Source organism: Giraffa tippelskirchi, chromosome 2, assembly GCF_054371585.1.
Source record: "Giraffa tippelskirchi isolate mGirTip1 chromosome 2, T2T-mGirTip1v1.2.pri, whole genome shotgun sequence".
NCBI classification, from domain to species: Eukaryota; Metazoa; Chordata; class Mammalia; order Artiodactyla; family Giraffidae; genus Giraffa; species Giraffa tippelskirchi.
Window position 1 is genome coordinate 225,999,647 of NC_137276.1, and position 16,112 is coordinate 226,015,758.

The following is a 16,112-nucleotide window of genomic DNA, read 5'->3' on the forward strand; positions in this document are numbered from 1 at the left end:
TTGCAAAGAGCCAAACACGACTGAACAACTAACATTTTTCACCTCAAATGGAGAGGACTGGGTTTGTGGGGTGGTAATAATTCACACCCGGTGCCTGTCCTTATTCTGAATCAGTTTGAAACAGGAGATATGAGAATCTGACAGGTGTGTTCATAACTGTTGTTATTTTAAAGGTCTGAAAAGATTCTCCCACCCTGAGAGCCATTTTCCAGCAGTAAATGGTCAAGTTCCCTGTACCTATAGCATGTGGAAAAAGTGAAAGTCGCTCAGTCATGTCCGACTCTTTGTGACCCCATAGACTATACAGTCCATGAAATTCTCCAGGCCAGAATACTGGAGTGGGTAGCCTTTCCCTTCTCCAGGAGATCTTCCCAACCCAGGAATCGAACCCAGGTCTCCCACATGGCAGGCGGATTCTTTACCAGGTGAGCCACAAGGGAAGCCCAACCTATAGCATACACAGGCAATTTCACATTTTATTCTGCAAACCTCATCCCACAGTGCCCTTCATTTCCGAGCAGTCCATCTTTTCTGCATTGAAAAGCCTCTGGCATTTGCAGGGATCCCAACTCTCCTCCCACTGTATCTTGAGAACAAGCCAAGAGATGAGACGTGGGAAAGAAGCACCACTCCTGCAGAGAAAGCTCACTCCTGCTGAGGGATCAGGGTGCAGAAGTGATGGAGAGCCTGTCTCATCAGAAAGCATCCGGGGCAGCACAGCTCAGCTCTGTGGGGAACCACCAGGGGTCCCGGGATCAGCAGCGGGCTTGTTGGCCAAGGGGCATTCCCAGGGAGGGGCTGGACAACGTCCACCACCTCCAGCAATGTCACCATGCCACCCTGAAAAGTGACCCCCTCTGCTAACAGTCACAAAGGCACCAGGGCCTCCTGCTCGTGGGATATTCACAATGTAGGAACATCCCGGGACATCCCCCAGAAGACTTCTGTTAAGCACTTTGAGAAAGGAAATGAGGTTTTCTTGCTGCTAGAAATGTCTTACCAGCGCTTTTGCAAAAAAAAAAAAAAAAAAATCAGCACAGTTGAACTTGCCCAGTTTGTATTGGCTTCACTTCTATTTCCCATTTCTCCCAGATCCCAGCTGGGCCGAAGAACAAATAAAAATAAACAGTTTTCTGTAGCAAAAACACTTGGCTTCCTCTCCCTTCTCCCAGCTGGGCTGCAGTGCGGGGGTCTTCAGAACTCATGCTTTGCCCTCCTGTTTGACTCCTGCCACCATCCTGCCTGGAGGGTCTTGAGATCCGGATAGTTTATGCTTAGGGTCAATTTGGCAGACTCTTGAACCATCTTCCATGGGAGTCTATTACACTGCCCTCTCTCTTTATTTTTCTGTCATCCTTTCTTACAATACGGAGAGCTGCACTCTAGCACGGAGCCTTCAAATTCTCTGTAGGCTTATTAAGAAAGCGATGAGTTAAGAGCTGTGGGCAGAAAGCAGAACTGCAGCTGGAAGAGGTCAGTGCTGGGTTTTGAGTTGGTTCCATTCATTTTGTTTCACTGTATCTCAGGGAAGTTGATGTTCAGCGTTAAGGTTCTTGCGGTGTGATTTACATACCTTAAAATTCACCCAGTTCACGAAGAAACAATTCAGTGATTTCTGGTAAACATACAGAGCTGTTCAGCCTTCACCAGGCTTCCCAGGTGGCTCGGTGGTAAAGAATTTGCCTGCCAAGGTAGGAGATGTGAGTTCGATCCCTGGGTCAGAAAGATCCCATGAAGAAGGAAATGACAACGCACTCCAGCATTCTTGCCTGGGAAATACCACGGACGGAGGAGCCTGGGGTCACAAAGAGTCGCACATGACTGAGCATGTACACAAGTGCAGCTTTCACCACACTCCAATTTTAAAACATCTCCACGATCCCCCAAAGTTCTCTCACGGGCATATGTGGTCAGTCCCCATCCCCACCTCGGTCTTGTGTGTGCTCAGTCGCTCAGTCCTGTCCTACTCTTTTGCAACTCCCTGGCCTGTAGCTCGCCAGGCTCTTTTGTTCATGAGATTTTCCAGGCAAGAATACTGGAGTGGGTTGCCATTTCCTCCTCCAGGAGATCTTCCCGACCCAGAGATGGAACCCGTGTCTCCCTTGTCTCTTGCAATGCAGGCAGATTCTTACCACTGAGTCACGGGGAACCACTACTTTACTTTCTGTCCCTATAAATTTGCCTTTTTCTGGAGATTTCGTATGAATGGAATCATACCATATGTGGTCTTGCGTGTGGCTTCTTTCACTGAGCATGATGTTTTTGAGGTTTATCCATGTTGTAGCAGTCAGGCTTCTGTATCTGTGGGTTCCACATCCATGGATTCAACCAACCACAGAACTGAACATATTTGAAAAAAAAATCCTGAAAGTTCCAAAAAAGCAAAACTTGAATTTACTCCACACTGACAGCTATTTACAGTAATACATTTGCATTGTATTTATGGCTATTTACATTGTATTAAGTATTGTCAGTAACCTAGAGATGGTTTAAAGTATACGATAGGGTATTGGGTGAGTTCCATGCAAATCAGATGCCATTTTATATGAGGGAATCGAGCGTCTGTGTATTTTGGTATCCAAGGTGGATCCTGGAACCAAACCAAGAGGATCCCAAACAGTGATTAGACTCCATTCCTTGCTATTGTTAAATATTATTCTATTAGATAGATATACCATATTGCTAACTCTTGTCTGGCTCACTTATGACCCCATGGACTATGGCCCACCAGGTTCCTCTGCCCATGGGATTTCCCAGGCAAGAATACTGCAGTGGGTTGCCATTTCCTTCTCCAGGGGACCCTCCCAAAGGCAGGGATCAAACCTGCAGCTCTTACATTACATTCTTTACCACTGAGCCACCAGGGAAGCCAACTAACTATTATTCTATGGGATAGATATACCATATTTTCTTTATTTGTTCTCCATGGTGTTGGGTTTTTTTTTTTAATACTGCAAGATAGATCTAAAGGATAACCTTTCTGGGACATTTGATGATCACATGAGTACCATTGGTGTATGTGTGAGTGTGTTGGATAAGCAAAGTGAATGATATATGTAGTGATTTGAAAATTGATCTTTTTAAATCTTATCTACAGGACGTTTTAAAGATCTGTTAGGTATCTAAAGTATCTAAAATATCTCTTTTTGGTTTTTAGTTCCCAAGAATATACTCACAGCAATTGATCCATCGGTTGCTGATCTAAAACCTTCTGTGAAGCAGAAAGATGGTGACTATGGTAATGTTTATGGCTTACTACTAAGATTTCTCGTTAAGTAAAGGTGACCAGCGCCATGTGACCACAAGTGGATGCACACTGGTTAGGATACAAAGGGACCTCAGGTGTGTGAGCTGCCAGCTCTGAGAATGGCAGAGTGGTGGCAGATGGTTACTCATGGTGGCCAACGTGTGGTCTTTTGAATTATAAGTAGGATAAATCCTCCTTCCATTCCCCTCTTATTTCCTAAAGGAAAAAATCACCTTGAAAAAGGAGATCTGCTCAGAAATCAATCTGGGGTTCCTGGATTATCTGATGGGCTTGTTGGAAAGATAATCCCATTTGGGAACCTGAAGGGTCAGACCCAGGCTGGATCTGCAGACCTCCATCCATATATGCCCTTCTGCCTGAGGTTTTCCCTAGACTTTGGTAATTAAGGGAATGAACATTTTGGGTTTGTCTTTAAAATCAAATCTAGAATGGAATTTAGACCCTTGGGGCTCCTAATGGAAACTACAGAGGCCCCCAGGACAGTCTGTATAAGATATTGCACTTTGTGGGTTGAGAGTTGGTCTTGTGTTACTTGAATTCCATTTATGAAGTCTTTTCCTTCTAAGTACAAAAGTAAAGTATGCTTGATATGGAACACACAGGAAAATATCAAGAAAATAGAACTCCTCCATAGTCTCAAAGCCTAGGATGACTATTGTTAATATTCTAGTTCTGCCCCTCCAGCTCTCCCATCAGGCTCTGCTTCCCTCATCCTCTCTGCTCTTTCTAACAGGGCTCCTACCAGGATCCCATGAATATCCTGGTCCCCCTGCAGTGGAGGCCTGAAAACCCTATCTAACATTCCCAGGGGTTCCCAGAGGCCATAAGCTGCCCTGTCAGGGGCCCCTAAACTCCATGACAGCAACCTAACCAGGCATCTGAAACCAGATCTGCTCTGAATTTTGCCATCATTTCCAAAGACGTTTCCAGCGCAACTTCCCTCCATAATTCAAGGCCTTCTTATCTATGGTCAACAGAGAAGACAGCAGTTCTGTTGTTAAGTGGGACATTTTTAAATCTCCCAGAGGTATGATGAGTGCCATTGCCTTTAGAATGGAAAAAGAAATGTGTTCCTTTCTGCAGTAGAGTGGATGAATGAAGCTGGAACCAACACATTTTAGAATTTCTAAATATTTTCAGAGACTGTCTGCTAAAATGCTCTTTCTGGCTCAGTTGTCCCTAATTTTGTCAAAGGCCCACTTATTGGATTTCTGTGACTTTTTATTTATGATGGCAGTCCTGGTTTAGGAACAAAATGCAAACTGGCAACAGTTGTGATTAATCAGCTTTACAATTTTTTTTTTTTTTTTAATGAAACAGGTGTAGACCTTGACCCAAGGGAACCGAAGGTTCTGAGGAAAGATGGTGTGATTGTCAGCCACTCGTTGGCAGCATTTGCTTATATTAGAGGTAGGTAATTGAAAACTTCCTAGATGGATTTACTGAATTCTTATTCACAAATGCTCTGTTTAATTGTAACACTTGGATGGCTAAAGAAAACGGGGAACTTCCCTGCTTTTCCAGTGGCTAAGACTCTGCACTCCCAGTACTGGGAGCCTATTGGGTCAGGGAACCAGATCCCACATGCTGCAACAACAACAAAAGAAGGTCCCGCATGCCTCAACTAAAGATCCCATGTGCCGCAACTAAGACCCAGCACAGCCAAATAAATAAATATTAAAGAAAACAGACTTTAAATTTGATGCACCAACTGCAGTCTTCTACAGTCCAGAAGCACAGAGGCCTGAATGTAGGTACTGGTCCTACTGGTGATCAACAAGAAAACCACAGAGAGAGGCAGCGAGCGCTTAAGTCACACTCTGCAGCAGCTGGTCTCCAGGGGAATTTTCCGCTTTGCAAAGTAGGAAGCTGAGGAATGCATTTTCCGGCTCGAAAACTTGGGAAGGGCACAGGATTATTGAATTCCACCCTTGGCTGGAAGAACATTGAGCCGAAAGATGACTTAGTGAACAAAACAGGTCGTGGTCTGTAGAGGCAGAGACCCTTTCTGAGTCACCAGCGTTACTGTTCGTGGTTGCCAAGGTTTCCCTGATAATCTTCCCCTCAAGGATCAATCAGACTCCATCCTCCTTAATTAGCGGAGCCCGAAGGGCTCATCAGCAAGGGCTTGGTGCACGCCGTCTTTCCCCATCAGCCTCTCTGCTTACCTCCGGATGGACCGTATTTTGGAATGTTGACTCTGCAAGTTTCGGCAATGCCTGCCTGACTCTGTTCAGGGAGCCAAAACTTCTGAGGACTTTTGTAAAATACATGGTAACAGAACACATTATGACATGACTTATTCGAGCCCTTGCCAGAGCTGGGGCTATTTGGAGTAAGCCTTCCATAGAGGATAATAAAGGCTTGAGGAAACACCTCAACCCAGGAGCTGGAATAATCTTGGGACCTTCTTACCAGTATTCCCCCTGTGTGGTGGTTGTGTGGTTGTTGAGAATCCTCTCCATCCCATTTCTGTTCCTGATTTCTGTCAAACTTAAGAGATGTAAGGATTTTTATTGTTGAACATATCCCATATTTTCAAAGTCCTTAGAGAGCCCCTTGGTGGAAAGGCCATATGAAAATCCTTCACACAGACATGACGACTAGGCCGCTCATGTGCTGCGGCCACTCTGGGCTGTGCCATTCTCCTCAACAACCGTCTTGTTCAGCTCTTAACAAGAGATCATGGACTGAGTGGCTTAAATGACAGAAATGTATTTTCTTTCTGGCTTGAAGGCCATGATCAAGGTTCCGGCGGGTTTGGTGCCTAGTGAGGGCTGTCTCATGGCTTGTAGACAGCCTTTCCCTATGTCCTCACACAGCAGGGAGGGAAAGAGAGAAAGAAAACACTAGATGTGTCTTCTTTTTTTAAACTGAACTATAGTTGATTTAAAGTATTATGTTAATTTTTGCTGTAATCAAAGTGATTTAGTTACACATATATTAATATACATATTCATTCTTTTTCATGTTCATTTCTGTTATGGTTTATCACAGGCTATGTAATGTAGTTCCCTGTGCTATACACTAGGATCTTGTTGTTTACCCATCATATATATGATAGTTTGCATTTGCTAATCCCAAACTCCCAGTCCAACCCTCCCCCACCCTCCCCCTCCTTCTTGGCAACCATAAGCCCATTCTCTATGTCTGTGAGTCTGTTCTGTAGGTAAGTTCATTTGTGTCATATTTTAGATTCCATTTGGTGTCTCTTCTTATAAGGACATTAATCCTGTTGGATCAGGGCCCCACCCTTATGACCCCATTGAAACTTAATTACCTCCTTATAGGTTCTGTCTCCAAATATAGTCACATTGGGGGTTAAGGCTTCAGTGCATGAATTTCAGAGGTCACAATACATAGTAGTGACCCTGAGAGAGGGACTCATCCCTTCTTCTGCTCAAGGAAGCTGAGACTCAGAGGAGTTGAGCCATGTGCCTGAGGACACCGAGTGCCCAGCAGCAGGGCAGGATCCAACTCAACTGATACAAAACCTGCCCTCCAACTTCTCCAAGAGAGACGTGTGCCCTTCAGAATTTTGAAGGATGGAAACCTCATGTCCTCAAGTGATCTGAATTAGCTTCCCTCCATCCCTGTCTATCCTCTTACACACTTATCACTCCCAGTTGTTGTTGTTCAGCCGCTAAGTTGTGTCCAACTCTTTGTGACCCCATGGACTGCAGCATGCCAGGCTTCCCTGTCCTTTGCTATCTCCTGGAATTTGCTCAAACTCATGTCCATTGAGTCAGTGATATTATCTAAACATCTCATCCTCTGCTGCCCCCTTCTCCTTCTGGCCTCGATCTTTCGAAGTATCAGGGTCTTTTCCAGTGAGTCAGCTCTTTGCATCAGGTGGCCAGAGTATCGGAGCTTCAGCTTAGCATTAGCACCAGAAGTCATTGGAGAGATTTACTTATTAGGCACCCATCTCTCCACTAGACATTAAGATGCTTGTCATCCTAGTCATTGCCATATCCTAGTGGCTGATACAGAGCTGGCACCGAGTAGATACACAGTTAACAGTTAATTAGTGTCCAGATGCTGAGTCCTCCTCTAGTTTCATGAGCTATCCTGTATCTTATCATCACCCTGTATTTGCTGTTTGTAGATATCCAATTTTTAAGGAACATACAGACTCGATGGGTTATTGGGTTTTATTGAGGGATGTTTAGGCACGTTCCGAGGCCAAGCCAAAATTTCATATCAAAGAGAAAGAGACTCTGAATGTGCTGTGTCGGGTGTTAATGAAATGACGCTGCTACTAGAAGTTCATTCATCAAATCACAGAAGCTAACAAAGTCTTAAGGGGACAGGGGCCTCTGCCCCTGCCTGTGAATTTCCTGGGCATGTTACCCTTTGGGTGGTTCTTCTGAATGGTCCCCAGCTCACAGCACCCTCCTCACTGGTTGGGCCAGCACATTGTAGTGAAGGGCAGGACCTTAGGCTGAGCCGTTTCAACACGAGCATCGCATGATGAGAGTATCACCTTCATCATCACTAGAAAGTGGTGCCCCAGCCAGCCCTCAGTGGCATCTTCATCCTCGATGTAGGGATGTGATCTGAAGGCTGGACTAGTCTCCCTGGGCACCCACTGAAAGGAGGAGGCCCTCCTACTGGAGAGGTCCCAGCAGAAGCTACCAAGAGTGAGCTGGGAAGATCCTGGCAAAATCACCAGATAGACAATGGACTGAGCAAATGAAAAGAACATGTCTTCAGGTCAGGCTACAGATAGCTTTGTCACATTAGTGCAACCAAGTGCACACGGGGGACCAGCAGACTAGAACCCAGAATCAAGGGGCTTATCCCAGGATGTGGAGACACAGTCTCCTGCATTGGCATGCAAACTGTTAACCACAGTGCCACTGGGGAAGCCCACGTTTGAATTTACCCTCTTCTCAATAATATAGACATATTTACTGAATTCATTCTAGAATTTAGATCATGGGTCTGAAGAAGCTCATAGAAAATTTTCAAAGTTAGGGAAATGGAAAGGGATGGATGTGTGTATGTATGTCTCTGTGTGAGTGTATGTGTGTGTGTCTCTGTGTGTGTGAGTGTGTGTGTGTATGAATGTATGTGTGTGTGTGTTGGAGATTTGGGGAAGTGACTTTGTTAGCTGGCTCAGCTGAAGATTGTGTCAAAGGATATTTATTTAGTCTTGCTCAGAACTTGATGTCTTCCATTCCATCTAGTGAGCATTTTATTAATGTTTCTTGCCCTTCGTGGCCTAGTGTTTCTGACCTGCCTTGAACTTGGGCCTGTGTGTGTCCTTGGCCTCTGGCAGAGCTCACTGTGGACTTCCGGGGTGCATGGGGGTAACTGGGGCTGTGAGTGAGAATGCAGCATTTCTCCTGCATTGGGAGGGTGTCATTGTTTCATGTGAAAAGAGCTCCAGGATATCAGACAGACCCACAATGAAACAGAAGTATCATAACACATTCCGAAGTTGGAGTTACATGATCCCCTGTCAGGGAGAAGGATGGGAAATCAGCACCGCCTTGTCACGGAGGTATGGGTTCTGAAGTGTTCCCACGGCCTCTAATCTTTGCTTCCACGACAGAAAGTTATTATCACATCCCTAAGTGCTTTCAGACCAGGCCCAGCATGCCTTGTGCTTTCACCCGGCGGTAGCAGGGCCCCCCAGGATGGAACTCTTGCCCAGTCCCTTGGTGTCTTATTTAGACACAGTAAGTTTGAGCTGGAGCTGTGTTGGGTGTAGACCAGAGATCTAAGGGTCAAGGGACCCTTAAAGGCCACGGGCCACCTTGGTGAGACTCCCCAGGGCTTGCTACCACTGATGAAATTCAAGTCATTCACTGGAGCTGCAAGGAACTAAGGCCTCATAAATGAGAGTAAGACCCACAACAGCACAGTGTGAAGATTCTGTGTAACAAGCAGGCTAATGCTTTTATTTTAACAGAATTTATAATAGGAAAGGGCTTCCCTAGTGGCACTAGTGGTAAAGAACCCAGCTGTCCCTAACATCGATGCAGGAGATGTAAGAGATGTTCTTAGATCTCCTAGAACCCTGGGTTGGGAAGGTCCCCTGAAGGAAGGCATGGCAACCCACTCCATGGATATTCTTGCCTGGAGAATCCGATGGACAGAGGAGCCTATGGCCCATCAGGTCACAAAGAGTCAGACACAACTGAAGCAACTTAGCATGCACACGCATGATAGGCAAAGGGGTCACAAAAGCCTACAGTGGTCCAGTTGATTTTAGAAACAGACGAGGTCCTCTTAGTGTAAAGCCTGGGGCTCTGGAGAGAGCTCTGACTCGAGGTTGGGTCCCAGCTGGGTGGTGGCTTTGGGCAAGTGGAAACAGGAGGAACTGGGCCAGTTCACAGCCAAGGCTCCATCAGCTAACATCTGTGATTCTGTGACTGCAGACTAGTTGGCTCAGTTAACTAGGAACCTCGAATCCAGTTGGCTGGCCCAAGAGTTGCCACGTTTTCCATCTTTGATCATTGGATCTCAGCCTGAAGAGTGATCACTTGGCAGGAGGGCCACGGGAGCCAGAGGTGCCTAGGGTCTGATGAGTGAGAAGCTGTGGTGGCACCAGAATCAAGGTCCCCACCCCCAGAGCAGAGGGAGAGAGGAAGAAAGGCAGCTACCATCGTGGAGCCCCCACCCCAGGCCACCAAGCCTACTGCTGTAGATCCAAGGCCCCTCCCTTCCAGCACTCAGCAGAGAGCTGTGTCACCCTCAGTTAGGACTGGGCACTGGGGACTGGGCAAAGAACAAGGCCGTTCAGCCCCAGCGCTCAGGGAGCTTGCATTCTTTGGAATGAGAAAGGATAAAATACGCTCAGCGACTTGGCGACATTCGAGAGGCTATGAGACCTAATGACGGGGACTGAGTCCAGGCAGGGCATGGGGCACAGAGGCCTGGATAAGGAGGAGGAGAAAGAACATTCCAGGCAGAAGGAACGATGTGTGCAGAAGCACCAAGGTGCCAAGTCATCTGGGCCCCGTGAGGGCTGGAGAGAGGCCAGTGGGCTGGAAAGCAGAAAGCAGGGGCTCGAGTCTTTGTGGAGTTGAATTTGAGGAGGCTTGTTGCACTGGCCAGGTTCTAGCAATCTTCACAGGTGATGGCCAGGGTTTGCTTTTTATCTTATAGGTGGATAGAGAGGGTTATAGGTTTTAAGTAGGACAAGGATGCGATCTGATGTGCATTTTTAAAAAGATTACAATTCCAATGGGGAAGATGGATGAGGAGGGCAGGAAAGGAGAGAGAGGACCAGCTGGGGGTGGGAATGGTGGAGAAGTGTTATCCTTCCTGTTTTTCAGATAAATTTACTAGATCCAAAGACACCTTAGTGATAGAAAATACAGGTCACTTACCATGTATATGCTCTCTAATGCCTAGTATCAACAATATATGGAGGCTGTATGAACCCACTCCAGTATTCCACCCCCTGGCAACTGCCTGAACAAACCACAGTGCAGTCAAGACAATGGAGCAGCATGCAGCCATAGACTGTTACGTTAAAAGCAAACACCAGAGCCCAGACACTAATCTGTAATGTTGTACCCTTTTTGTAAGGCTTTTAGGAATACATGGAGATGCAGAAAGGTATATAAAAAGGCAAGCCGGGCAGGAATGACCATGGAATGCAGGTGGTAGTTACCTTGATGTGGGGGGAGGCTGGGAGGAGGGGAACCCACAGGTTGGACACAGGTATTGTTGAGGTCCAACTCCCACTCAGGGGGCTTCTTCACAGCACAGGTGCTGATGACAGAATTTAAATTGCTTAATTAAATGAATAAATACAAAGGAAGGCCATGTATTGACCCATAAAGAGAATGTGTCATATCCTAAGGATTCCCTAGTGGCTCCGTGGTAAAGAGCATGCCTGCCAAGCAGGAGATGTGGGTTTGATCCCTGGGTTGGGAAGATCCCCTGGAGAAGGAACTGGCAACCCACTCCAGTATTCTTGCCTGGAGAATCCCATGGACACAGGAGCCTGGTGGGCTACAGTTCATGGGACCGCAACTAGTCAGACCCAACTTAGCTACTAAACAACATGGTTAGTTTAATTCTTTAAAAAGAAATAGGGTTGGGGAAGGAGAGAGAGAGAAGGAAGGAAGAGGGGACAGTAACTAGCCCATAGTTAGCACCTGTCAGGCTGACCTCATGTGTCCTGGCCTGAGGCCCTTGTTCACCCATGAGACCATTGCTGGGAATGATGGTCTTGTGGGCAAGGAGAGAAAGGGGCTGAGAGTGATGATTGTTTCCCAGAAGCTTCACCAGCACGGGGTATATCTGCCTGGAACTGGCCTGTCCTGAATGGGACTGGCTGGAAAAGGTCATAAATGGGTGGGAGTCTGTTTCGCCATCGACAGCAGCCCTTGCAGGCATGGTAAGAGGGGATGTTGTAGGCCTGGCTGTTGGTGGCCTCAAGGTTGAGGCTTTCCCAGGAGAAGGGGAAGCTGAATTATGGCTGCACCAAAAGTCCGTATCAGAACCATGAGGACAGGAGGGATTGGAGAAGACAATGATCCGGAGGTTTGGTGGGGCAGTGGGGGTGGGGGGTGGTGGGCAGGAGGCAGGAGGGAGAAGAAAAGAGGAGGATTTGAAGGAAAGGAAGGTGAGAGTGGAGTCAGAAGCAGTGAGTCCACTCCCAGCAGAGGCTTTGATGTGCAAGGAGAGAAAGAGAAAGGATTTGCCCCCTGAGATCAGGGCCTTGAATCTTAGCATCATTTTGTGCAATATTCTGGCTTAATGGCTTCACGACTGTGTCCCAAATGCAAGCATCTCCCAATCCCCTTTCTACCTCCACTTGCAGAAATAGAACACAAAAGATGTGGCTCCAGTCGACCAAATCTTCAAACTACCTTGGGGCTTCCCTAGTGGCTCGGATGGTAAAGAACCTGCCTGCAGTGCAGGTGATGTGGGTTCCAACCCTGGGTTGGGAAGATCCCCTGGAGAAGGGAATGGCTACCCACTCCAGTATTTTTGCCTGAAGAATTCCATGGGCAGAGAAGCCTGGTGGGCTGCAGTCCATGGAGTCGCAAAGAGTCAGGACTGAGCGACTAACAACACTTCCAGGATCAAAATAACCTTAACTCTTGGGAAAAATATGTTGTCATTATTTTTATAATGTTTTAATATTTTAATTTAAAATTTAATAGTTTTAATGTTATAATATATTGTCTGCATTGCAGACACAGCTCACTGCCCCTCTCCCCACCAAAATCAGCTTTGCGTTCAGACTTCTGTGACTTAGGGAGAGTAATGAGATTGTGCTCAGAGGGCTGATGGCAACAAAGAACATTTGAGGCTGGTGACTTCACCAGTGACTTGAGCCGTGAAGGAAGCCGACTGGGGAAGTTTCACATTTCAAGAAGATAACGTGTCCCACTTAGAGCTCTCCCGCCAGATCACAGGGGCTGGATTTCTTGACTGGACATGAAATGTAACAGCCGTCGAGATCTGAACCTCCAGTCTGCATCAGGAAGGACTGAGGCAACAGAGACGACAGTCATTATTCGAGTGTAGTGAACCGGGGGCCGTGTGCCTGGAGGAGGATGGTTCTGTTGAGACGTAGGGGCACGTACCAGTGGTTCTAAGTGTACATCTCACAAGTTGCTCACAGCTCAGGAGCTGAGTTCCTGTGCTGGCTCCACCTAAAGAAGCCAAATAAACTCAGACGGTGGCTCCCCACGCCACCCCCTGACCTCAGTCTGAGTCTCTATATTGGGGATTCACAAAGTGCAGCCCACGGGCCGGTTTTGTAAATAAAGTTTTATTAGAACACAGCCATATCTGTATCATCTTTCATGTTGCAACAGCACAGCTGAGAAGTTGCAATACAGATCCTGTGGCCCACGAAGCCTAAAGTATGTCCTATCTGACCCTTTACAAGAAAAAATCTGTCAACTCCTGATCTATAATTATAAGAGAGTTAGCTGGATTGTTACTTACCCAAATGGGAATGCTAGCACCTCAGGGGGTACAGAGCTGAAGAGGAATAGTCCTTTCCACATAGGGTTAATGTAAGGATTAAACATGTTAGGATTTAGACCAGGGTACATAGTAAAAATTAGCATTACTTCTATTCCCATTATACAATCATTTGGATGTTGAACTTTCATTACCAGAATCTTTATTTATATTTATTTTTTAATCTGAAAGAAATTAAGCTGTGTAACATTTAATATCTTAGGACTTACACTCATACTTTATATGTAATTCATTTTTTGAAGTTTACTACTATTAATAATAGCTAACAGCTTCTTAAACATTTGTTACGTGTCGTTGAGTGTTCTGAGAGCGTCATAGAAAGTATCTCAACTTTATGATAGAAAGGGGTTTTGGCTCCATTTTACAGGTGCAAAAACTGAGGCACAGAGAGGTGATGTAATTTGCTAAAAGTCACACAACTAGTGAGTGGCAGGTCTGCATTTGAACTCGGGAAGGTCCAGCTTCTCAGGTCCTTTGCTACGTGTCCTCTCATAAACATACATATATTGACTATACATGCTCCAAACCTTTTTTTTTTTTTAATTAGTAGCGGTATATGCTCAGTTAGTTGTGGATGGTCTCAGAGATTCTGTCCAGGACTGGGATTCTGCATTATCCTCCTGCCTGGGCACATACCTGTTTCTATGGGACTTAGGCCTGGTGAAGACTGACAGCTCCTCCAGGTCCTGACGTGTTCTCTTTCCTTTACAGCCCATCCCGAGAGAGCCGCCCTGCTGTTCGTGTCCAGTGTCTGCATTGGTCTGGCACTCACGTTGTGTGCTTTGGTCATCAGAGTGTCCTGCACCAAGGACTTCCAGGAGCTGCAGGTGGCAAGGGAGCACCTGGTGCCAGGAAGTGACAAGGCTGAGGAGGACAGCCAGGATGAGGAAGGGGAGGAGGACTCCTCTGACTCCGATTTACCAGGGGAAATGTCAGGATTTTGTAGGACTACATATCCTGTCTACAGTTCCATAGAGGCTGCAGAGCTGGCAGAAAGGATTGAGCGCAGGGAACAGATCATCCAGGAAATATGGATGAACAGTGGTTTGGACACTTCACTCCCAAGAAACATGGGCCAGTTCTACTGAAAGCCAGATACATCTTGATGTGAGCACGCTTTCTGAAGAGGGAAGATTCCAAAAGCCCCTCCAGCTCTGTTCCACTTGTACCTTCTGTGAAGGAGAATTCGTCATGCCATCCAATACTGGGGAAGCCAGAAAGTTCTTAAAGGGACATTTCAAACTGTTTACAGCACATCTCAAAATAAATTTGGAGGGAAGAAGTCTTTGTCTTCTGTTATTTATTTAAATTCATATGTATATGCTAACAGAACTAGAGTTCACATTTATCGAGCACTTATAATGCCAGTCACTGTTCTAGTTGTTTTTCATGCATTAAGTTATTTAATATTCATGACAACTTCATGTGATGATGCTGTCATTCTCATTTTACAGATGGATATTTAGAAGATCTCCATCTATTCATTAAGAAATTATACTAATATTCAAGATGGCAAGCATGAGTTGAGTGACCTCAGGCTTACTGGTGGTATTATGTTTAGAGTAAGGGTTGGCAAAAAAAATTTTAAGGTGAAGATAATAAATATTATAATAATAAATAAATATAAATAATAAATATTCTGGTCAGATAGTTACTCACCTCTGCCCCTGGAGCTCAAAAGCAACCATAGCTAATACATAATGGATGAACACAGCTCTGTTTCAATAAAACTTTATTTGTGGAAACTGAAATTTGAAATTAATGAAGTTTCACATGTCATATATTCTTAATCAATTATTTTAAAATGTAAAAGCCATTCTTAGCTCATGGACTGTACAAAAACAGGCAGTAGACTGGATTTGGTCTGATTTTATAAATAAATTATGGTTTACGTGGCTCAGTGGTAAAGAATCTGTCTGCCAATATGGAGACAATCTATGGGGGGGGGTCACAAAAGAGTTAGGCACAGTTTAGTGACTAAAACAACAATGGTTTACAATGGGGCTTCGTTCATGGCTCAAATGGTAAAGAATCTGCCTGCAATGCAGGAGACCCAGGTTCAATCCCTGGGTTGGAAAGATCCCCTGAAGAAGGGAATGGCAAACCACTCGAGTATTCTTGCCTGGAGAATTCCATGGACAGAGGAGCCTGGCGGGCTACAGTCCATCAAGTCACAGAGTTGGACATGACTGAGTGACTAATGAATGAAGCACAAGCTGGAATCAAGACTGCCGGGAGAAATATCAATAACCTCAGATATGCAGATGACACCACCCTTATGGCAGAAAGTGAAGAAGAACTAAAGAGCCTCTTGATGAAAGTGAAAGAGGAAAGTGAAAAAGTTGGCTTAAAACTCAACTCTTATCCATGAGGGCTCTGCCATCATGACCTAAGATCATGGCATCTGGTCCCATCACTCTATGGCAAATAGATGGGGAAACAGTGTCAGACTTTTTGGAGGGCTCCAAAATCACTGCAGATAGTGACTGCAGCCATGAAATTAAAAGACACTTGTTCCTTGGAAGGAAAGTTATGACCAACCTAGACAGCATATTAAAAAGCAGAGACATTATTTTGCCAACAAAGGTCTGTCTAGTCAAAGCTATGGTTTTTCCAGTAGTCATGTATGGATGTGAGAACTGGACTATAAAGAAAGCTGAGCACCAAAGAATTGACGCTTTTGAACTGTGGTGTTGGAGATGATTCTTGAGAGTCCCTTGGACTGCAAGGAGATCCAACCAGTCCATCCTAAAGGAGATCAGTCCTGAGTGTTCATTGGAAGGACTGATGCTGAAGCTGTAACACCAATACTGTGGCCACCTGATGCGAAGAGCTGACTCATTGGAAAAGACCCTGATGCTGGGAAAGACTGAAGGCA

The 16,112-nt window shown here is 45.6% G+C and overlaps 1 protein-coding gene across 4 annotated transcripts in view; it reads left to right on the top strand.

Annotated features, from left to right (window-relative positions):
- The window catches only part of EVA1C (eva-1 homolog C), a 95,093-nt gene extending 80,577 nt beyond the window's left edge, over positions 1-14,516 (top strand). For 3 of the 4 annotated variants that reach the window (XM_081558389.1, XM_081558369.1, XM_081558399.1), the window contains 3 exons: positions 3,158-3,238; positions 4,589-4,678; positions 13,946-14,516. In XM_081558389.1, the coding sequence (XP_081414515.1) occupies positions 3,158-3,238; positions 4,589-4,678; positions 13,946-14,322 (548 nt within the window). In that variant the 3' untranslated portion in view covers positions 14,323-14,516. The remainder of the gene's footprint in view (positions 1-3,157; positions 3,239-4,588; positions 4,679-13,945) is intronic. The other variant, XM_081558377.1, reaches the window with a different exon arrangement.
- The last annotated feature ends 1,596 nt before the right edge of the window (positions 14,517-16,112 follow it).